Source organism: Perca flavescens, chromosome 9 (assembly GCF_004354835.1).
Source record: "Perca flavescens isolate YP-PL-M2 chromosome 9, PFLA_1.0, whole genome shotgun sequence".
Lineage (NCBI taxonomy): Eukaryota > Metazoa > Chordata > Actinopteri > Perciformes > Percidae > Perca > Perca flavescens.
This window is the reverse complement of record NC_041339.1, coordinates 30,123,502-30,147,108: the sequence shown is the minus strand read 5'-3', so window position 1 is coordinate 30,147,108 and position 23,607 is coordinate 30,123,502. Positions and strand designations below refer to the sequence as shown.

Below are 23,607 nucleotides of genomic sequence, written 5' to 3'. Positions count from 1 at the left end.
AGTTTGGTATTTCAAAAAGCACTCACTCCTTTTGCTGTCACTCTCTCGCTTGTCTTATTCTTCTGTCTTTTGTTGATTTCTCTTTTTCCTTCTGCCTTCACGCTGTGCATGTCTTCAGATCTTGCGAGCTAACAGGCAGCTGGTAAGAGTCTCCTCTCCAGTTGGATGCATGTCTCCTTGGGGGGTTAATGGACGGACTATCAGGATGATTCCTAAACATATTTTTGTCTTGCTAATGATGTAGAAAAAGATGCATTTTCATACATATGCTCTACAGTATATTTACACGTTGACAGGATCTTGTTTTAAACATTGAAATGAGTAGTATGATTGCAATTAGAAAACATGCAGTGGCTTATTGATCCCTGATAATTCTGGTGAATTGCAATCCGTTTTGATTCCTCCATTTTTCTTTAATGTAAAATGTCTTTCCTTCTCAGTTCCATGTCTCCTGCTTGAATACAGTATTAGAAAACCTCTGTTAAAAATGCATTAATTCAATTTTTAAACTATAAAAAGGTCATATAAAATGTAAATCCACACCTATATACATATAGAACATGGACTTCAAATGTATGCTCATCTTGTGCAGTTATACACTATAAATTTGTCTCCTAGGTAAAGGCAGAGAGAATTTGCTCCCACCCTACTACGTCCACTAACTTGATTATGGTTTTAAATATTTATGTTCGAATAAGGGTCAGTTTGTCCTTTAAGAATGACAAATCTGGACATGGTGCAACTGCAAGTTTATTAAAAGTCTACCAGTGCCATCACTATTGGGGTGAAAGGTTAGTGATTGGTAAATATGCCCATGTAAATAGATCATAACAAGACAAGTCATTTTATCAACAAAGTGGGTCCACAGAGTAAAGATTGTAAAGGACATTGGTAAAAACGTATAATATTTTTTAATTTAGATAAAAATATAAATAAAAACAAACTACAACTTGACAATATTTCTGTAAGCGGCCCAGAATTGTTAACCATTCCACTGAAGGTTTCTGTGAAGACATCTTAGTCCTCTTAGTATTGGTTTTTGAGTGTTCAGACTCCAGCAGGGTCCTGAATTGGCTGGCAACAAAACAGTACCCCCCACAGCTCTCAACCTACAAGTAGAGTGATTGTCAGAGCAAGTTGTGGAACTACCCACGGTAGTCACTCAATCGCAGGGCAAGGCTTCATTATAGGCATCGTAATAGCTTGCAACTAGTTGACTGAAGCCGAAGCCTTGTAGATGTTTTCTCTCCATTAAACACCTGAAGTACAACACTGCTCACCTTCTCCCACCTGTCCTAATTACCTACTACTTTTATCCAGATGTGTGGTTTACAGTTTATAATATCTTAGCAACATAATAAGTAAATTTTAAATACAGCAACTTGTAGTGAAATGCCAACAAAATATCATAGATTTATATTTGAATGATTTGCAACTAAGCCTCATAGTGCTGAGTCAAAGGGTAGAAACAATATTTATCGACTAATTCGACCATATGCTGATCTTAGCATATTATTATATTGTTAGTAACTGGGCTTATGCATGTAAACATCCCCACCATTTCTCTATTTTATTGTCAAAGTGTAATACTGTTGACAGTTTTATTACCAGCTTTATGTCTGTTTTGTAGATGTTTGGGAACTGGACGTTTGGAACGCTGGTCTTTACTGTCATGGTCATCACAGTCACATTAAAGGTAAATTACCTTTTTAATTGTAACATGTTTGGGTCCACAAGGACACAATTGCATTACCATTCCCAATATGAAATACAGCATGTTGTGAAGTATTACGATGATGTCAGTGGCAATTAATAGGAATTTATTTATCACAGGTTGGGGGTCAAGGTCTTTTTCACAGAAGCAGATTGCTGTGGTTTATTGACAACTGTGATTTACACCTAGCCTTCTTTTCCTCCCCCTCCTATGTGTGCGTGTTTTTGTGTATGTCTGTAATAACAGCTTGCTTTAGAGACTCATTTCTGGACTTGGATGAACCATTTTGTGACGTGGGGTTCGATTGCCTTCTACTTCATTTTCTCCCTCTTCTATGGAGGCATCATCTGGTAAGAAGAGGTTCTTATAAAGTTCTTGTTTTTCCTTGTTTTTTGTACAAGACACTGCTCTAAGAAACTCAAACAACATGCTCTGCCACTGTGTAACATGGTCTTCTCTGCTCAGTCTACCATGTTGGCATATCGTAACACCACTTAGAATAAAAAGCAGTGACTAAACACAGTTGCTGTCTTGCAAAAGAAAAAAATTAAAGTGTTAAATCATCACATTTACATTGTTCCACATCCTTTCATGTAGGTAAAAAATGACTGCTTTGATAGTTAATGATGGAAAATGAAAGTAAGTGGACAGTAGAGTACATAATGTGACAAACATCTACCCTCTAAGTTCCTCTGAGCTCATACTTTGTCTGCATAGGGTTCCAGATGACTTAAAATTACTTGATGAAGAAGTTTTTTCATATCAAATAAATATAAATAGACAGAATGGAATGGATAAATGGATGAGAATCTCATATTCTGTATATTCTACACCATATTACTGTATATACTCATATTTTTGCCTGGCTCATACTCATATCTTTGCCTGGCTCTATAAAATCATCTATTCAGCAAACTGCGGTAGAGGGATTTTGAAGCTCACTTTTTTGAACACAGTATTTGAATAATTTATTAGTTATGGTAGTGTTCATTTAGACGCCAGTAGAATCACATTATGAGTAGCTACCTTTTGAAAAAATCAGCACAAACAAGTTGCTTACTGAAATATATTTAAGCTCCTATTTACTTTGAATAATATTTTTCCTTCCCAACTTTTCTGTAGAAAGAGATTCACCTACAATAACAGAGGTGTATAAATGGTGCACACAAATAGTCTGATGCTGAGGCTTTGGAGTTAACAGGTTTTACACCATCAGGATTTACACCAGATTCACTGATCTTGGCAGATAATCCCTGAGGCCCTGAGGCTGAGGGTGTGTTTGATTGATCAGATCAGTCTTAACCACTTTACTCAATCCAGTCATCCTGAAAATATTGGACCGTAATCGATATTTGTGGTGTGACATCTGCACTAGTCGTCAAATCGTGTGGTGTCTGGGAATAATCAAATAATTCTATAAGCACAACTCCAACTGCCGGTGAAACAGCATCGTTTTTTTTTTACCCATTATTCTGCAGTATGTAACCATTGTGTCCCTTCCACTCCCTCCAGGCCGTTCCTCCACACCCAGGACATGTACTTTGTATTTGTACACCTCCTGTCCAGCGGTTCAGCCTGGTTTGCCATCATCATCATCGTCATAACTTGCCTCTTTCCTGATGTGGTTAAAAAGATCTTCTATCGACATCTGCAGCCCACCGGCACACAGAAGAGTCAGGTAACATGGGGAGGAAAAGCAAAGACGTTTTCGGGTTTCTGGGCACCTTTTTTAAAGAAGTCCAGCCATTCCTCTAAAGTGGATTATACTTATTACAAAGTACAGGTTTTATTTGAAATTTGCTAGTATTTAAAGGGCAACTATTATATAGCATTTTCAGGATTATACTTGCATTTTTTGTTTGTACTAGAACATGTTTACATGCTTTAATGTAAAAAAAACAAAACATTAATTCTGTATTCACCTTCTGTATAAGACTCTGTATGAGCGCCTTTCTCTTTAATCCCTGTTTGGAGCAGTTTGTGAACAGTGTTTTCTCTGGAAGATGGTAAGTCCCTTTGAGGTGGACTTTGGGCTTTTTCACTTTTTAAACCTATAACGTGCACAAAAAGATATATAACACAATAAAGGAAAGGGGAAAAGCCAAAAAGCATAATATGAGCACTTTAACAACATTGGCAGCCAAGATGACATTGTTTATTGCCGTTAGCCATGTAGCTACTTTAGTTAGCAGTTGACACTAATAGAATATAGCAGCAATTTCTGCAATCAAAAATCGCAAATAAAGGTTTTAAACCAAATACTACTAACAGAAAATGTTTCAGGAGTAATGTGACCCAGAATTGAGGAGAAATTAACAACACTGGCAGCCAAGGTGACATTGTTTACTGCAGTTAGCATGTAGTTACATGCAACAATGTTAACACCCCAGCGGCTTAAAAAAACACACTCCAGTCCTGCCTACCTGGAGCAGACGACCAATCATAGAAGGCTTAGAGTTGCGTAAGACTTAGCCGAGACTAGAAAAAACTGTTGAAACCGGAGAGTTCAGAATAGTTGGAAATCTGAACGTTTTAGCTCACAGGGATTTGTCTAAAATACGTTCACCTCATTATTTGAAGTTTTGGTCACGTTTAACATGACAATCCAACATTATAACATTGTAGATATGACAGAAAATACAGAGAAGCATAACGTGAGCTTTAAAGCGGCTCATCCAGCAGCATTTATCTGTTTATTTCCCAGAGGTTTCCCTGCGTTTCACATACCCTGCACCTTGCTGGCCTGACTCCAAGGTGCATTGTAGTCAATCCTGCAGCAGTTGTTAACTTACTGTTTTATTATTTTTTAGTAAAACTTTTTGTACTATCCTGCATTTCTCCTGGGCGTTCACTTTGCCGTAGTTACTCTGGGAAGGGCAGATGTTGTCTGTGCTTAGCTCTGCTCTCAATGTTAGTTTAGTTTTGGTAAACTTGGATGTGTGAGTAGCATCCATTTACACTGTAACTTGCATTGTTTTAGCTAAACTAGTTTGGTGACCGAAGCCAAAATTACTTTATTTTTTTTGTTGAGTCGAAATCCAGATTTAAAAAGGCTGAAAGGCAGAATGAGAGAAAGAAGTCAGGTGGGAAAGTACAAGATCAGGTATCGAGATAAAACTTGTTGCAGTGGAATCAAAAAGTATTTATTTGAATCAATGGGACAAATTGGGCATTAGCTAGTCCGTTACCACAGTTGTAAGATAATCATACCAATTGTTTTAGATGAAGAATGCTAAATAGTATTTTCTGCTGGTCTGCAGCCTCAAAAGTAAAACTCATTAAAGGTCCCATGGCATGAAAATGTCACTTTATGAGTTTTTTTTTTAACATTAATATGTATTCCCCCAGCCTGCCTATGGTCCCCCAGTGGCTAGAAATGGTGATAGGTGTAAACCGAGCCCTGGGTATCCTGCTCTGCCTTTTGAGAAAATGAAAGCTCAGATGGGCCGATCTGCAATCTCCTCCTTATGAGGTCATAAGGAGCAAGGTTACCTCCCCTTTCTCTGCTTTGCCCGCCCAGAGAATTTGGCCCACCCATGAGAGAGAGACATCATGGCTTTCAAACGAGGAAAGTGGCAGTTGGTCAAGGCCACACCTCCACCTTGCCCCCCCCGCACCAAGGCTGAATTTCGGGAAAGAGACTTCAGATACAGTATTAGAGGACCACTAAGGTCTATATAAAAGCATCTAAAGAGCACCATGTCATGGGACCTTTAAAAGCCACAGGGAAGGCCAAACACACTCCGGTAGTTCTTTCTTCTTTGTGCAGTGTTAGATTTTACACATATTCCTACTTGTATCACAAAAAATGGAAACGATTTCCTGTAATGTAACAAGAGCCTGGAGGGGGTAAAATGTCAAGGTAACTCAAATTCTAGACACAGAGAGAAAATGTTCCGTCACATTGTTCATTATTTTCTCAGCCTCTGTGGTCATGAGTTACCCACATCTTTACAGCAACAGCATGGTGTTGAGTTGCGCACACGTACCGCATGTCTTACTTTTGATCCAATACACACGCACACATAGACAAACCCACAGTGTCCCTCCTCTCAGCCGACCTACACGGTTATTGTAATGATTTGTTCAGCTGGAGACTGTTTATGTTTTAGCTTCTTCCTTCCTCCATTCAAAAGTCTCCTTGTTTCTCAGGAAAAAAAATGAACTGCCTTTTCCAATCCTATGTGGTGTTTGTTGTTTCTGCTGTAACCTTTGTCCCGTTTTGTCTTTGTGTGTATGTGTGTGATTCTGGAAGTGGATACACTATAAATTGTGTGTTTGAATGTGTGTATGTATGAGATCTTGATCTAACGTGTGTGTGTGTGCGTGTGCGTGCGTGTGCGTGTGTGTTTTCCTCCTATCCTCTCTGTGTATTTTCCTGGTGTAGATGTATACCAACCGTGTGGCGATAGGGGATGACTTCATCGCTCTGCAGCCTCTGTCCAGAGCCAAAAGCCAGCTGGGCAAAATTAGGTAGAGGAGATGAGACTGGTTCAAACCTGGGCTTAAAATACATCCAAAAATGTATTAAAATAAAAGTATCCCAGGAATGCTTTATTCAAAAGCAATATTTCTATATACGTAGTTTATGGCATGCATCTGTATAGGTTTGTGAATAGTCAGCCAACATTACTGATTTGTGTCCTTTCACTGCATGGATGCTGCTTGAATGTGTATTTCAAATATTTTAGCACTTTTAGAAACCGCCAAAGGGCCTGTTTTTTTGTAACATTTTGCATGTATAAAATAAGTGACCTAATGAAGTTCACATTTTCACATTAAATATAAAGCGTGTTACATACCTTTTCAAAATTAGGTGTTAAAATCTAATTTACAGCATAACATGGACAGCCCCTAAAAAGTAGAAATATTGCTTTATGAAACAAGCGCTCCTCTTTATGATCATTTAGACAATACTGAAATGTGTCTCCCAGGTCTGGACTTAATTTAGCCCCCCTCAGGCCTGTTTCGAACACTGGCAGTACACTGACTGCAGAGACGTGTGCTGTTAATGTTGGAACCATTGCTTTTCTGTTATATCTTTGACTGCATGCCCTGAACAAGCCAATCAGCATTCTCCGTGATTGGGATAGGGAGGGGGAACTGAACATATTTTGGGGCTTTGTTTGGGTAGGAGATAATGCAAACGAACATGACATCAAGCATTTCAGCTGCTGCATGAGTTGCATTTTAGTGAGAGGCTGACATGGAGAATGTGTTCTGAGACTGTTACAGCATGGTTCTCATTATCCCACCCGCCCCCCTACTGCATGAACAAATGAATGAGTGAGGGAATTAATTACTTAAAGAGCCCCTATTATATTCCTTTTCAGCATCATATTTGTACTTTTAGGGTCTACTAGAATAGGTCTACAGGCTTTGATGTTCATAAAATGTTTCTCATACTCCCCATTGCTGCAGCACCTCTGCCTGAAATACTCTGTCTTAGCTCTTGGCCCCCTTTCCTGAAAAGTGAAGTGAAATGTGTGTGTTTTTTTACTTTGTAGATCTATTACATACACAAAAAAACTATATAACGCAATAAAAGATGGGTAAAATCCCAAAAAGCATAATAGGGGCTCTTTAATTAGTTTCCTAATTTTCTACCCCTTGCACTCATTATAGCATGATAGCAATGTTGTTGTACAGGGCCCCTATTTGGGGTCCTGAGTCGTTCTGACTGACTCCCTGCATCTGCATTAAGCCTAAATCAGAGCACCTGCTCAGACCTCCTGACCAACAGCTAGTGGTGTTGTCATACAACCTCAGTCTGGCTTGCCACACTCATATTAAAGTGACCCATCATACAGTCACATCGAGGCAGCCCATCACACCACCCCTTTTGTCTACAGCATGGTCCGCCCTCTTGACATATGCCCAGACACACCCCCTCAAACTGGATTCACCCTCCTCACCTCAGAGTTGCAGTCCCCCTGCATGGTTTTAACAGACCCACAGCACAAGACTGATACCCCACTACCGCTGCATGACAGACCTTGGACTGGTCTGGGCCGCCTTGTACAGCAGCATGATGCTGTCCTGTTGCAAGCATGACAGACTGCTGTGTTATTATCACAGCTGTTTTTAACTGATGACTTGAAGATCCTGTACCATCATTGCAGTTGTCACTAGAAAAAGACTACAACGGAAATGGTAACAATAGTGTGAGCTCTCATTGATTGAAAAAGAATCCCCCCGACAGCTCTGTCTTGACTAGTCATCATAAGAAATGTTAAGAGTTTTACTTTTGCCTATGTGTAACTGTCCAAGATCATGTGAAATATATAGTAGTTAATCTTGTATCTGTATTTTGTGTATGATTTATAGCTGCAATGCAAAGAAAAAATACCAAATATATTTCCTGATTCCCAAATTATGAGGATTGATGGTTTTCTATAATAGTAAATTGAATATATTTGGGTTTTAGAGTATTGGTCAGATAAACCAAGCAACCTCTAACACATCACAGTGAGCTATGGGATGATGTAATGGCCATTTTCTGACATTTTATAGACCAAATAATTAATTGAGGAAAAAAATCTGCACATTAGCTGATAATGAAAATCACTCCTATTTGAAGCCCTAGTATGGGTAATAATAAATAATAATGGGTAATAGTCGTTTCAAGGCTAATGTTTTCTGCGTGTATATCCTATCCTTATATGGCATGTTAACTCTGATGGTTCTGTAGCACTTGCTAGGGAATGCTACTCCGTTTGTATATAAATATAAGCCTAGTTAAAAAAAACAGGCAACTGAGTTTATATTCCTAATCACTAACAATATAGGCAATGCAGGTCCCATCCCACAAACTCAATGAGCAGAAAGAAATTGTGGGCTGACATTAGCACATTATGCAAAAGAGATCCTATTTCCTCAGTATGAGTTAAATTGTTTGTCGAATTGGTAGAACTACACAAAATGCTCTTACTGGGTTCAAAATCAAAGTGTGTAGTCATGTTTATGTGCTGTATACTGCAATTTATTCAGTTCTGTTGAATGCATTCCAGTATCTATCTTTTTTCTTAAATAGATTAGAGGGAGGTAATCGCAAAAGAACCCAGAGCCCTCTCCTGGGTTTTCCGTTGTTTGCCTACTCTGTACCACTGATAGCTTCAGCAGCAGGTTAATTGGTTTGGATGCTAATAGATTTGCTCTTATCTGCACTACAAGGATGCGTCCTTCGAGATATCTTTCTTATGCCTGCAGCATCTTTGTGTTCACTTGTCTCTGCTTTTGTGAGGAAGTAAGCCCTCCTCCAGTGACCTCATCCCCCCCACTCAAATTTTCTGAAAGAACTCCTCTCAAGCAGTGATTTATGATTATCTCACAGTGCCAATTAAGATGAGGTTCAGATGTGTAGCAGGGGAATAAGACCTGGGATGCACATCGGTGTCGTGTTTCAAGCAGCAAGAAGCAGCGGTTGTTATTTGCCTTGTAAGCTGAATATTTGCTCTCAACTCTGTTGCTATGTTGAAGATTGTTGGCGAAGTCACTTGTAAAGTGCTTTAAAAAAGGGACAAGTATTGATTTGGTCTCTTTATACTTTATGTACAAGTATATGAGAGCGCACTGTGGAATGAGGGTCAGAAATGTAATTAACTGCCCCCCTACAGTACTTACTGACTGACTGACTGCTTGCTTAATAACTGACTCATGAATCTGCTGGTTGGTAAATAAGCAGCACTGACAAACCTATCCACTGTAGCCGCTGTCATTTAGTCCCATATTGAGTCCATATATTCACGAAATAAAATCTAAAATAATGAAAATGGTATGAGATTAATAAAAAAACTTGCCCAAATGAAAATCCCCTAAAAAATATTTTAACTGAGTACATATTTGTCCTTTAGGGTTACATTGCAGCCCGGTTAACGGCGGCCGCTTACAGCGTTCTTGCTCAGTACTGGACCAATTTCAAAGATTGTTGTTCCCATCAGTCAATTGGGAAAATAAGGTCCAGGTTGAGAAAAAAAAAATTGTTCCCTTTAATAAAAGTCAGAAACAGTAAAATAGTAAAAAGTTAAAAGTGGACTAGACTTTGTCTAATAATTTTTAAAATGTGTACTAAATTTCCTGAAAAAGGAAACAAGGTGTTCTCTCATCCTTTTACATCAACTGACTTTTTCAAGACTTAATATGAGACTAAATGAATCTTGTGGATATTTTTGCAGTGTGATCAGTTATCAACAGGCTTGCTTTACTGGTTATGTTGCTGTGTCAATGTCTGACCTACCCACAGTCTACCTGGCTGACTGATGAGCTATTTGACTAGCCAGCTGAGCTCACTGTAAGCATCTTGTGTCCTTCAGATGGAAGAGGGTGAGGGTTCAGTCGGCCCAGAATATGACCCTGTTAAAGCCCAGCGGAGCCCAGGGGAGGACAATTGGCACCTGCTAGCTGCTTATCCTCCCCCTGCTGCCCCCGGCCCAGACCCCTGCTCCCCTAGGTAGTAGTACCATACTTCACTCCCATTTTTGTGCTGTCACTGCCCCAGCATTATGGCTTCACCCAAGGACCAACCAACCCTCTGCCCGCCCTAACCGCTGCAGTCAACAACATATCTACTTATATTCCTTTAAAACACCCTGCACCTTCAGTCATTCACCCATGGCTGTATACCACAGCTGCACCTGCACTGTCCCTTTTTATTTCATATGAAAAAAAAATACTATTCCTGTATCAGCCCTGTCGGTCTCACTTCCTGTATGAATGGCTCCATCCTCTCCCACACGTACCCTTCCATGAATAAGCTCATCCTTCCCTACACCGGTACAACTAACCCCGTCCCTTACCCAACCATGGTTGTCCCCATCCTATCCTACTCCGGTCTCAATTCACTCTTCACTGTTGTTGATCAGATCTGGGATCAGAGTTTAGAGGGAGAGAGAGAATGCTGTTGGCATGCTGACTTTGTCTTTGCTGTATTTGTTCAACCATCTAATCCCACCATTATAATACTCCATATTGAAGTCTTCATTATATATCATTGTCTGCTTGTAAATAGTTTAAGTGTTTTGTAAGTATATTTCATAGAATCCCTTTGCGTTTCAAGTGTGATTTTTAAGTTCTTTTCTCTTTTGTGCTCTAATTTCAGACTTTCAGTATTTTGTTTTCTCTATATACAATTTGCGCTTTGTGCGTGCCATATCATACTGTAAACCCAAAGTAATTACATTTTCTTATGCAGACTCGCCAAAAAGATCTTGCCAAAGATGCTCTGCTGTCGGGAGTTGTGTAAACCAAGATAATGTGCTAAATAAAAAGGACCGCAGACATGAACTTGAGCTGAACTCTATAGCTAATAAAGTAAATCAACCAGGGGATGATGTCACCCATATAGCTGTCACTGAGGCCTTGGCCATTTTATGACAAAACCGTCAATTCAGGCATTGTTTTCCTATTAAAAAAAAAAAAACCTCAGTTTACGATAGAACTATATATCATTAGGTTTGGCTTGGTTTTACTGGTCAACATATTGCTGCGGCTTCTCTAGAACTTAAAAATGACTTGCAACAAACAGTTAAACATACTTCTTTCTTGTTCATATCTCTGGTAAACAGCATTGGAGAGCAAGTTTTATTGTAAAATGACTGCCACTGAATACTGCAGTACCTCAACTCTGCCTGCCATTGCTTCTGATTTACAGCAGAAGCCCTGTGATGACTGATTCTGCTTCACAGATTGATTCTATGGGCAGATTAATGCAAGATAAATCTGGTATTTTAGAGTTAATAACAAATTAAAGCTGACAGTATTTATCACCTATTTGGTCTGACCAGAATTGTTACGCCTAGGACACTTAACCAACAGATGAACACTAGTCCAGGATACATTACCATCCACCTCTGCAGCTGTGACTTGGCTGCTGCCACTGCTTTTACTGTATGTGTGTTTGAAATAATCATTCTACAACTTTTCTCTTTGCTTAACTGTTGTGTTGCAGTTACATGAACAAATCCTTTTTTTTTTTTTTTTTTTTTTTTTTTTTTAAGAGGATGAGCAAAAGCACGCATTTATTATCTGGGGACACCTGACCTTGCCAGGATAAATCACATTGTCCCGTCTGTTTTGCTTTTGCCGGCCAAGAACCAGAAGTTTGGTTTCATGCCAACAGTGTCTCCAATTTCTGCTGCAGAGAGATGCAACAACAGCAACATCACAATCCAAAGCACTGTGGAATACATAGATCACACATTCAGCTACAAAATAGGCACATTTTGGGCTATTCACAAAGAGACCACCTCAAATGATAAAATATAGAAGTTAAAAAATTGGCTCCCAACAAAAGGACATTTTCAAAATACCTCATCTTGCTAATTGTAGACAATAACAAGGTTCTTAGTGTTTACCTAGCTCTCCATATGCTGAAAGAAACTGGAGGTTTTAGAACTTAGAAAATAATCGAAAAGTTGCTGTTCCCCTGAGTTAAGTTTTTAATCTTAACGTACATCTCCACAAAAAGAAGCCTGTAATAATTTGATAATAGCAAAATGTACAAATTTAATCTGATTTATGGACTTAATCTATCATTATGTTGTCCCATTATGCTCTAGAAAAGGACAGTACAGGATGCAAACTACATAAGTGTAGTGTCGCACTCAGTTTCATCTTCGTCTCCCTGCTCTTCACTTTTCTCTCTTCTCCATCACACGCGGTCTCTCTCTCGGGTGCTGACTCAGATTAACAGAGCCACCTGACCCTGCAGGTTTCTAGGCAGCGACTTCATTCAACTTTGTCTACCAATGCATCTCTGGCTCATTGACAAGTCTGATTAGTCATAAAAATATGTTTTCAGTATTATTATTGTTAGTGAGAGGTTTGTGTACAATCACCGTTAAATACGTTTTGACCTTTTTTCTGTTTTCTCAAAGATTTCTTTGTTTACAGGTTTTATGATTTATGTTTATGTATTTGCAACATTTCAGCCCCTTGTGTAGCATGTTTTAAATGGTTTCCCTGTACACCATTCTTCCTGTGACAGCATGCAATATGTTATCCTCCAGTCATCCATCATCCTGTCAGAATGTGACAGTGAAACTGTGTTGTGTTGGTATTCATTTTCTTCTCTTTTCTCCTCTTTCTCCACTTGCTTCTCCCTCTTTCGCTTTTGTCCTATGTTCTCTCGTTACTCCTTTCTTTTTTTCTTACCCTGTCTGTGCAACTCTCCAACTTTTCAACTTCTCCTGCTCTTCCTCTTCCTCTGCCCTCATACCCTCTTTCTCCTCCAGTCTCTATCAGCCCCCCAGGCGCAGGCCCTCAGCTGTGTGGAGTCCATGTGCTGCTACCAACATGGGCAGAGCGGCTGTTCCCGCCTGGCCAGCCTCCTGGAGCAAATGACCGGGCAGTGCCAGGCCAGCACCAACCATTGCCACGCATCCAGCCGCTGTAACAGGTGGGGAGGACAACGACAAGACGCAATGCTTATGAATCCTGATAAACCCACACCATCTCTTGGTGTTAAATATTTGGCCTGCAGTCCTGACTGTTATAGCCCATAATGTGGCCACGACTCTACTGTAAGTCTTTTTTTGTAAAGATCCGATGCAGGTTGAGCGTACAGTTGTGGGGGAGCAGGGTTTCAGGTGGTCAAAGAGACTGGTTTTAAGGTGCGCCTTAGCATAACTTGTGGACAACAACCGAACGAGGACTTAGAGGCGGAAGATGTGTTGATCAAGCCATCATGGACTGCACTTATGAGTTTCGTATTTCCATCAAAGTCTGTTTTGGGAGAGTATGGAGTCTGAACATTTTGATCAAGCTGACAAAACGATGTGCTTAATCACATATCCACAGTAGCGTACTATCTAAGTAAATATATCATTAACACCTTGTAACCAAAATCATAGAGACCAATGACTGAATAGATTGTGTTGGTCATGCCTTCTTCATAGCATGCACTGCAATGGCAGTCTAGCCAGGGAGAATTTGGTATTTTTATTAAGGCCCTTACAACGGAGACCTGCTGTGATATGCAGGCACCCAGCAGGGCTCAATGCTACACTATATAATCTGTCTTGTCTATGTGTCTATGTCCTAATCATCTATGCTATGATCTGTTTTTCTGTTCGTCCTGTCTGTCTCTTTTGTTTCTGTTCAATATTTCCTTAAAATCAAAGGTTGGTGTCCAAATTAGCCAGTTTTTTAGGAGAACTGCCTGATCTGTAATGCACTTTTAACAGACGACACCATTGTCTATATGTCAATTATTAAGTTGACTTGTTAGCTTTAGGTTGACTCCAAGATTTTCCTGTAGGCCCTGTTGTTCATTTGAGTGTTTCTCCACTTGAGGTGAGGCTAGCTGGTTGAACAGTATATGATCCGAGTCACCAAATTTGGATGAACGCATCTCTAGTATTAACCTATGATATAAGAGATGTCAAAGTGCTTTGTAAGTGATGGGTTGTGGCAACTTGGCTTTCAAGCTGCATTTGGCAATTTTGCATTTTGGTGGTCCAAAATGGCAGGGGGTCAACATGTCAGTTTACTGCACAAAGTGAGCTCTCAGTAAAGTTCACATAAACACTCTTCTCTGCTGTAGCTCAACTTTGTGATACAACTACTTGTTTTTTGTTCAGATTATTATTTTTACCTAGTGCAGCTTTAAAGACGAGTAAGCTGAGTTCACAGTTTGCTGGGCTGCCCAATCGGCAGTTTCAGAGATATTGTGTCTTTTCGCCTGAATCCCAGAGACTCAGTGGGGTCATTGATTAATTGACCTGATCAGCCCTTTCTGCTGAGTAATCAATACTACCCAACACCGCTTGGGACTCTTAGTATTGATTACATCAGTAATAAAGATGTAGCATTCTTGTTCTTTGTGTGTGAACTTGCACGGAGGCATGTTTGTTCGTTCATGACTGTGTGTGTGTGCGTGTGTGTGTTTGTAAAGGTAATGACAGCATGCAGGTCAAACAAGGAATTCACTGTCCCTCCCTTCAGCCCCTCTGGACAGCAACCTGCAGACTCTCTGTGGTCAAGTAGATGAATGTGTCATCCTGGTCAGTCAGGCCTGGGAGATACAGTACAGCAGTCTTATGAGCAATCTCATAGTAGAGACATACAGTTGTGACTGGCTGTTAACAACATCCCTTTGTAACAATCATCATCTAATAATCATCTGATGATTTGTAACTTTGATTCAGTCAGGAGCATAACATGGGTCCTTCATTTTAATACTCATACCTTTCAATATTCCTTAGACAGCGGTGGGTGGGATTTGATCCATTAAATAATCTATTTCAATTGCTGTCAGGATCACTTCACTGAAAGAAATCTATGTCCGATCGCTCCAGGGTCAAATTTCCACTTAATGCATGATTACATTTGGATTAATTTCTTCCTGTGGGAATGATTGATGTGTTTACTGACCTTTGCATGAAGCAGCCAATTGAATTCTGCCAACTGAGCAAACCGCAGCCAACTAGGACTCCCAGAAGGATAAACATAAACATAGAACATTAGTTAAAAAGCTCTGCTTAGATGGGTTTGATCCTGTCGATTCAGAAAGGACACAATCGACAAATAGAATTGGGGCTGAATATGAAGGTTTAGTTTTTATCCCTTGTGTCCTTACCTTACCATCAACTCTCCTTGTCTTCTCTCCACGTACCTTCGTCTGTTCCTCCCCTTCCTCTTCTTTACCTTCTGGGTTTGAGGAAGTAAAACATTAAACCACAGAACAAATGAAAGACTAGCGAGACTCAGCCTACATTTGGCCTTAATGCTAGGATACTGCCATAGGGGAAAGGGAAGTCCTATATACCATACTTAATGACCGCGAAGGACATATAGTAAGCATATTTACAAACTTATGTAATACTTAAAGTATTTATCTGTTATATACTGGAAGCCCAACTGTAGCTGGCTGCTTGACTTGGCCAGTTGTTTGAGCGCTGAATGCTGGCCACAGCTAATTAATGGCTAAGGGGTACAATGCAGTAACAGGCACGGATGTCTGGAGTCAAAGATTTTCATAATATATGTGATACGGGCCAGTGTGAAGTGGTCAAATCTGACCAGCTGCGCATTCTTCTGAATGTCAAACAAGTTATACTCAGACCTTTTAAATCAGATAAGAAAGGCTTCTTAAACATCAAAGATAGTTGAACGTGAATAAATATACTTGGTAGTATCTGGATATATAAAAAGATCTAAGCGTATTAAACAACATGTGCGCTGTTAAACCGTCCTACATGATTATTTCGTCAACAAACTTTATTCTTCAAGTCTGCTTTGAAGCGGGATTTGTTGAACCTTGGACATTTAATTAAAAGTTGCAACATCTATTCATCTTCTCTAAGTAAATGCATTATTAAAAAAAAAAAAACACCTTAGAAATATGTATGTATGAAAACTCTGCTGCTGTCTGACATCAATTGCTCCTCATCCTCCTCTTATCCTAGAACAAGGGTACCCTAAACCAGAGAGGCTGCTGGGAAAATTAGTCTGAGTCTTTTTTTGGCTACTTCCTGTATCTATTAGTCTTTTTCTACTGGATCCTGAAGCCTTATATGTGCTTCTGAGAAGAGGCCAAATTTGGGGACATGCTCGTTTTATGACCAGGGTGTTCCAGGTGGGTGGAGTTTACCTTCTCCACTGGTTTGAATTACAGTATAAAACTCCACCTGTCTTGTCCACTACAGGCTACTAAACATGCCCAGACTCTGTCTTGTTGCATGGGGGCCGCTGTTGCCTTTGGTACTTTGTATACAATGTAAACCTGTATGTATTTGTGCCCCCTCACACGCTCCTCCTTTGCACTTGTCTTTTTTTTCCTCTGTGTCCTTGTCCTTCTGTGTCTGAAATCTGCATAATGTTTTTCAACCTCCCAGATTAATTATTCATGTGCTGATAACGTCCCCCATGAGCTTCGTCTTGTCAGAAATATGCTTATTGTGTTCTTTTTTTGGGGTTCATGTTCCCATCAGCTTATCCCAAAAGTTTCAACGTCCTCTTTGTTCTGCCGTAACCCGGGGAGCAAAAATGATTTTAGCACTCATATGTTACAGTTTGACCCCAGCCCTGGTAGCCCGCCGAGCTGGTGATGTAGCATGTGAGAGTGCCCCCAGTCAAACCACCATTTGAGTCATCAGCCTATTTTAAAGTCCCTGGGTGGCCCTGTTTTCCTGTTTACCAGGTCTTAAAACGGTTGTCTTTATCTCAGAGAGCGCAGCGGTAATAATTAAAGGTCATGAAAATTAGTTTGAGTTTAAAAAGCAGCTGACATTTAGAAGTCCAAAAAATATCTGAAGATTTGGGTGGACAGGTGCTGTCCTGCTCTCGTCAAGCATTCAGCTACAAAACTATTACGGCTTTACTCGTGCAGTCATGTGAAGATCAGGTGTAGCAGCCAGAATGGAGGCACTGTTTGAACTCAGGATGTTGTTGAACCTCAGTCTCTCTGCTCCTCCCTGCTGGTGCTTTGAGGTAGAAGCTCTGCTCGCTGACCCTGGTTCCACTGTGATGTGAGTCAGCATGCTGGCGGTTGGTTTGTTGTGACCTTTAGCAATGGAGCAAGCTGTTAGTTTCATGATGTATCCATGTTGTATTTTTTTTCTTGTCCAGCCCGATCACTGGCAGTTTAGTTGTGTAAGGTTTTGAGCGGTCTAGAAAAGGTTGAGATAACGTGCTAGTGTTGTCTTTGTTAGACTTTTCCAAAGGAGATCCAGCTTGCTAACCTAATAAGAGAAAGGAACTGTGCCTCTGTCATGGCGCTAAATAAAATTCTATCATATATTTTATACTATATGCATACATGTTTAATATTGTGGGATATGAAACCTTTATTTTTGTTTAAATAAAAAGTAAAGATATTTAAATACACATCGAAACTTAAGGATGTATATTTTACCTGCAGAAAATCAGATATGAATCCTGTTTATCATGAGAGTGGATATATGAGGCAAGAATGTTGCTGATGCTTGTTTATGATTTATTTCTCTTTGATGATTGTGCTGATTTTTATCCATGAGTAGAGTAGCTCAAGTCTCACCTCCTCACTCCTCTAAGAACAAACCAGTCGGAATTAGATAAAAAAAAAAACGGTTTAAAGATCGGAATGACTTGCAAGAGAAAGACATTGACTTTGTGTCTTAAGAAGCTCCGAGCATTTGCAGCAAATAACCTTTTCATCATTTTTGAAGTGTGAGGTCGGAGACGTACAGTACCTCAGGGCTAATGAGCTGTCTCTGAACAGCTTTATCAAATCTAAACCTCGAGACTGTCTCACCACCCGAGACCTTTTGCATAATTTGCATTTAAAAGCACTGTAAGGTCTACTATGACTCCACACTGCAGATATATTGTTTTAAGCAAATAAGAGATTAAAATGCTTTTTTTCTTTCCCATCCTGGATTCTATTTGATCCAGATCATGGTATCAGCAGGTCCTGATAAGCCAAATTTAAGTCCTTAGTGCAAAAAAAAATTAGGACACCCATGCTAAAGTTGACTAAAAAGAGGAATTAAAAAAAAATCACTCTAATTCCTCTTTTTAGTCAACTTTAGCATGGGTGTCCTAATTTTTTCACATGACTGTATACTTTCTTTAAATGTGATTCTCTGAAACTGCCTGTGATATTGTGAGTTAATGAGGAGAGACTTTAGAAACTCATCACTTACACCATCACACCCATTACTAACACTTCACTCTTCCATCCTTCACTCTTCTCTGCTTCTTCCCGTCTGGTTTTGTAGATTATAATTACAACCCTCTGTACAACAGTGTGTTAGCTCCTACTGTCTCCCAACACACACACACACACACACACACACACACACACACACTCCATCAGTCTCCTAACCCTCAGTCACTGCTGCCTGTTTTCAGGTCTTGGAGTGACACGGAGAACTCTTATTCCAACGATCGAAGCATCCTGACGCTTTCGCCCATCGAGGCCACCCACTGCTGATTCCCAGGGCCGCTGACTCTAACACGCAGAGCTGGGGGAGAGCTTCCACTTCCACACTTCCACGCATAATCACCCCAACCCCTGCCACCATTTTAGAAACCTACTTCAGTTTAAGCTCAATGCATTCTCAGCTGGATGCAACGCTGACGCATCGTGTGAAACCAAAGGATTCGCCTCGTTGCAAGCAGGCTGCTTCATCCTTCACCAATTTTTTTTTCCCCCGAGTGAATGCATTTCTAGTAGAAAGTTTACGAAAGACATCAGATAAGAGCTGCGACGTGAAAGTAAATAAAGCATGAAGTGTGGAGCAAGTCAGCATTGCATGAAGCCAACATCTGTGGAGCTACTCCTGTAGGAAGATCCAGTCAGCATCTGAGCAGCAACAATTATCAGAGTCCAGCTGCTTACTCAGTCTCTGCGAATCCTGCAGAAGTATCTAAAAACATATTCAAATTCAGGACCTTTTTTTTCTTTTTCTTTTTTAAGTTGAAGAAGACATGTCAGCTCAAAGGTGCTGCCCTCTGAGATCAGCCAGGTTACATGAACTCTCATGCAGCCATTCATTTTTCATTTTCAGCACAGTTGCCAAACTTAGTTTTTCTTGCAACTGGCATTAAAAATGACTTTGTAAGTCTTACATATTTGTAGGCACAGAATGAGGATTCCTGACGATCGGGACTGTCTGCTAGCTAATGTCAGGCAGCAGCTGCTCAAAGCATTGCAGCCTGAGGGCTGTAGGTGGTTTGGGCATGCCGTTGACCTCAACGCAGGACTGAGGCTGCTTACAGACACCAGTCACTAGGATTGACCATGTAGCACCAGGACAGAAGCTCCGCAAAGTCCCACTTCATTAGGAGTACATCTCGGAGGTGTCTCTGTCGCTTCCACAAACTTCCTCTCTGAGCTGTCGGCCCCGCCGCACCTTCTTTTTCATTCAGATGGAAAGGGAAAAAGCTAACTACCTGTAGCTTTCAGAGCCCTGCTGGTTCTGTGAACATCTAGACTTGTTTCCTTAGGAACTACAGTACTCCGTAAGATGCTGTGCAAAGAGATTCATCTCTAACATGGAACCAAAGACCAAAGGATTCAGACTGGAGTGTTTATTTTTGTGCCTGATTGTACATAAGCTTGTATCGTTGTTAAGAAGACTATTATTGTTGTTCATGCTGCTTTCTCGTCTGACTTTTCAGGCCTGCGTCTCCCCAAGTGTGTTGCTCTGAAGGAGACCGGATGGGGTTTGTTTAAAAAGCCATACATTGTCAAGAGGATATAACTTTTGATAGATTATTGAAGGTACTGCAGATAGAAGCTGTTTGAGCCTGTTGTTGTTACTTTGTGTTTGGAAACTCCTTGAATGCCTTTTCTCATTCGGCCCGATTAGCAAAGGGATCTCTGCATTAAAGACCACGATGCTCAGGGAATGTTTTGAGGTAACAGGATCAGTGTCGAAGGCTGACTTAATGAGGTTATATAGGTAGAATCCTCCCACTCAGTTGCCTAAAAATATTACCCGAGTATTGGATCAGATAATGGTACCATTCTTGTTTCAGCGAGACAAAAATGGCTTAAATGGCGAGAGGCTTTTTACAAATCACGGCTGATGCATGTTGACCCAGACAGCAGAATGTCTCTATTTTTAGATGGATAGATGTATCAGATAAATATAATTCAGCTTCTACAGAGATGGAAAGAAAAGCAGAGCGTTTGCACAAGTCACATATCAAAATCACCTTTTGTTGTGTCACCATTGTAATCATCTGAATCATGTTTTTGCTGTTACGTTGTGTGTGTGTGTGTGTGTGTGTGTGTGTGTGTGTGTGTGTGTGTGTGTGTGTGTGTGTGTGTGTGTGTGTGTGTGTGTGTGTGTGTGTGTGTGTGTGTGTGTGTGTGTGTGTGTGTGTGTGTGTGTGTGTGTGTGTGTGTGTGTGTGTGTGTGTGTGTGTGTGTGTGTGTCGTAGCCATGTTTCTCTTTGATGCTTGGTTTGACCCCGCTTCTTCCACACAAAAAAGAAAAAGGTGAAATGAGGAAAAGTTTGAAGGTTTTTATTTGTAGGAGAATTCATTTTGACTCCAGAAGTGTAGAAACGTTTCAAGACAACCGTTTTAAACTTGACATCAAGAACAACCACACCACAATGACCAGTACATGCCTCAGCTCACACAGGGAACGGACAGTGTCATAGGAAGTTTCTGTTGCTGCGGTTACTGTTTCGAGAAATCTGAGAGTCCGTAATGTTTTTGTCAGTCAATTTATTGAATATTCTTGATGTTTATTTTCTATATGGTACACGTTGTTTGATGCATACCTGGGCCTGTTATATCCTTTCTGTTTATACAGGTGCAACCGGCAATGAAAGTGTCTATTTATTATTGCGGTACTTTTTTTTCCTGTTTGTGTTGAACTTTTCTTACATATCGATATAACGTGTGTGTCCTGTACGTGGCCTGAATGCAGAAACTTCCCACAATGGTTTACTTGATCTAAGACATGTAATCAGGAGGTTGGACCTCTATCTAAGCTGTGTTTTTTTTTTGTTTGTTTGTTGTTTTTTTTGCAGTGCAGTTTGGAGCTGTCAGTCTTAAAAAAAAAAAAAAACAGGATGTTTGTAATCTTAAAGGCCATTTAAAATGGCAAAGGACACCTTAAAACGTCCAGTTAGATCACTCCATCCTACAACCCAGCAGATAATGATCAGGCCACATTTACACAGGAAATTACCTTAATCATTTGAGTTCACCAATATCTGTAATTTGGACCTGGATTTAGGAAAAATGCATGTTAATGCGGTTTAAAAGGGGGCACTTCACTAGCTTTACTCAGTCAGTTGACTTATCCAGGAGAGCAGTACTCAGCCTGTGGAAATAATGTCCTCTGTGGCTCCAAACGAAGCTTTCTGAAGTCTGAGTTGTCAGACAAATGAGGACTTGAGAGTACTTGAGGCTTCAAATAATTGACAGAAAACCATCATTATAAACTAGGTGCATGGAGTTTGAGAGATGAGGGCATGTGGACTGGCTGTTAGGATGCTATTGAGATGCTTTATGGAAATTGTAGGATCCAGTGTTTCTTTAGATTGACTCATGCCTTACTTAACCTCTGGATAACCTGGCTCCTGCTACATTTATTTGGGCAAATATTTTTGTATTTAAGTACAATACTAAGTCCATGAGCTCCCCTTAAATACCTTGAGGTCAAATATAATGCAGCAGAGGCATTGATATCCTGACTTATACACTGGATCCTGCAACATTTGTAAGGCCCTCCCAGCCGGGTAAATGCCAACATATTTCCAACTCGCTTTCTGTTAAAAATTTGAAGTGTAAAGCCTGAGCTTGGATAACCCTGCTGATAACCAGTGGTTTAAACATTACAGTCGACAGCTTCTCTGGAGCCACAGAAGAAATCATACATTTAATTTCACAGTGCAATTCCACTGAAGGTCAATAGATAACAATATTAAATCCTCACCCAGCCCAAAAGGTTTGACGTGCCAGGGTAAGAAAACTAAACTCCTCTTTGGAATCAGCAGTAAACTCCAGTGGAGGGGAGAGAGTCCTTCCTGGCCAGAGGCAGCACCTGCAGTATTAGTGCACTTCTAAAGCCCCCTTTTGCTCACCTACGGAATCCAAAGTGTTCAAAATTAAGACATTATGACAAAGATAATCATAAATAAATACAAACATAATATTTAGGTGTGTCCTATTAACAAGGATATACAAATAAGCAACAAGTAGTAGTTACATGATAAAAACCAATAGGGTTATTTTACAATTTCTTTGTTATATATTTATAATTTTGAACTCTTTGGGTTTCTATATTTACATGTCTTATGTAACTGCATTTTTTTTTATCCAGACTGTATATACAGATACTGTTTTTCTTTTTTTTTTCTTACACATGTGAAAGGTAGGCCCCAGAGTTATATCTTTTCTGATGTTTATGCAGAAAAAAATGAGATATATATATATATATATATATATATCATATATATATATATATATATATATATATATATATATATATATATATATATATATATATATATATATATATATATATATATATATATATATATATATATATATATATATATATATATATATATATATATATATATATATATATATATATTTTTTTTTTTTTTTTTTTTTTCTAAGTTCAGATGTGACATAAGTAACGATCAAGACCTGATTTTCCAAAGCATCACAACACTGACGTCATCTAAGCTTCATCCTCTGGGATAATTGTAGAAGAAGGAGATTTCTTTGCCACATAATTAAAAAAATTGTCATTTAATATTTTATCAAGGCTCGAGTACAGATGATGATCACGTCATCCTTTAAAAGCACCATCCGAGTTTAATTGGATACCTGACTAAGAGCTGTTAAAATCTGTCTAGAGATGTGGTTTTAACCCATGTACTACTGCTGCAGGCAATATTAGCCATTAACTGAATGTGTAAAGACCAGATAAACACTGGAAATCGGTCACTGTTTTCTGTCTTTATATAAGTAACCACATCATCCAGAGACCAGATCCTGAACTATTCAATTGTCAAATGTATGGTTATTGTTACCATCAATTACACTTAGGAACAAACACAATTTTGCAGAAAAGAAACCATTTAGAAATGCTGTCAGTGCAGAGATGCTCTTGAAAAACCCAGTTTGCAGACCTCAATCAAATTAAGGTTTCCTTGATCTAATCTGCTAAAAAGAGGAATCTAAATTAAAATGTCAACCGATCAGTTTTCTGCCGCAGAATATCCTGTGACTCGGCATCAGCCGGTATGACTTGAGGCTGCAGATCAATGCTGAACTGTTAATTGAAATCATTTTTATTCTCTTCTTTCCTCAGTAACTTATGCTGCACCAGACTATTAATAAACCACCATCATCACTCTTTTGTTGACTGATATCTGTTGCCGTCTGTCTGTACTTCCTCCTCCTGTCTGTAAATCTGTCTTATAGCTGTATGATG

General features: G+C 39.6%; 1 protein-coding gene across 2 annotated transcripts in view; it reads left to right on the top strand.

The window, feature by feature from the left end:
• The window catches only part of atp11b (ATPase phospholipid transporting 11B), a 59,158-nt gene extending 39,382 nt beyond the window's left edge, over positions 1-19,776 (top strand). Inside the window, exons 26-30 of one of the 2 annotated variants that reach the window (XM_028587959.1) lie at positions 1,631-1,696; positions 1,961-2,064; positions 3,227-3,392; positions 12,946-13,109; positions 18,545-19,776. In XM_028587959.1, the coding sequence (XP_028443760.1) occupies positions 1,631-1,696; positions 1,961-2,064; positions 3,227-3,392; positions 12,946-13,109; positions 18,545-18,626 (582 nt within the window). In that variant the 3' untranslated portion in view covers positions 18,627-19,776. Of the gene's footprint in view, positions 1-1,630; positions 1,697-1,960; positions 2,065-3,226; positions 3,393-7,566; positions 7,622-12,945; positions 13,110-18,544 lie in introns of those variants that run through there. The other variant, XM_028587960.1, reaches the window with a different exon arrangement.
• Positions 19,777-23,607: the final 3,831 nt, after the last annotated feature.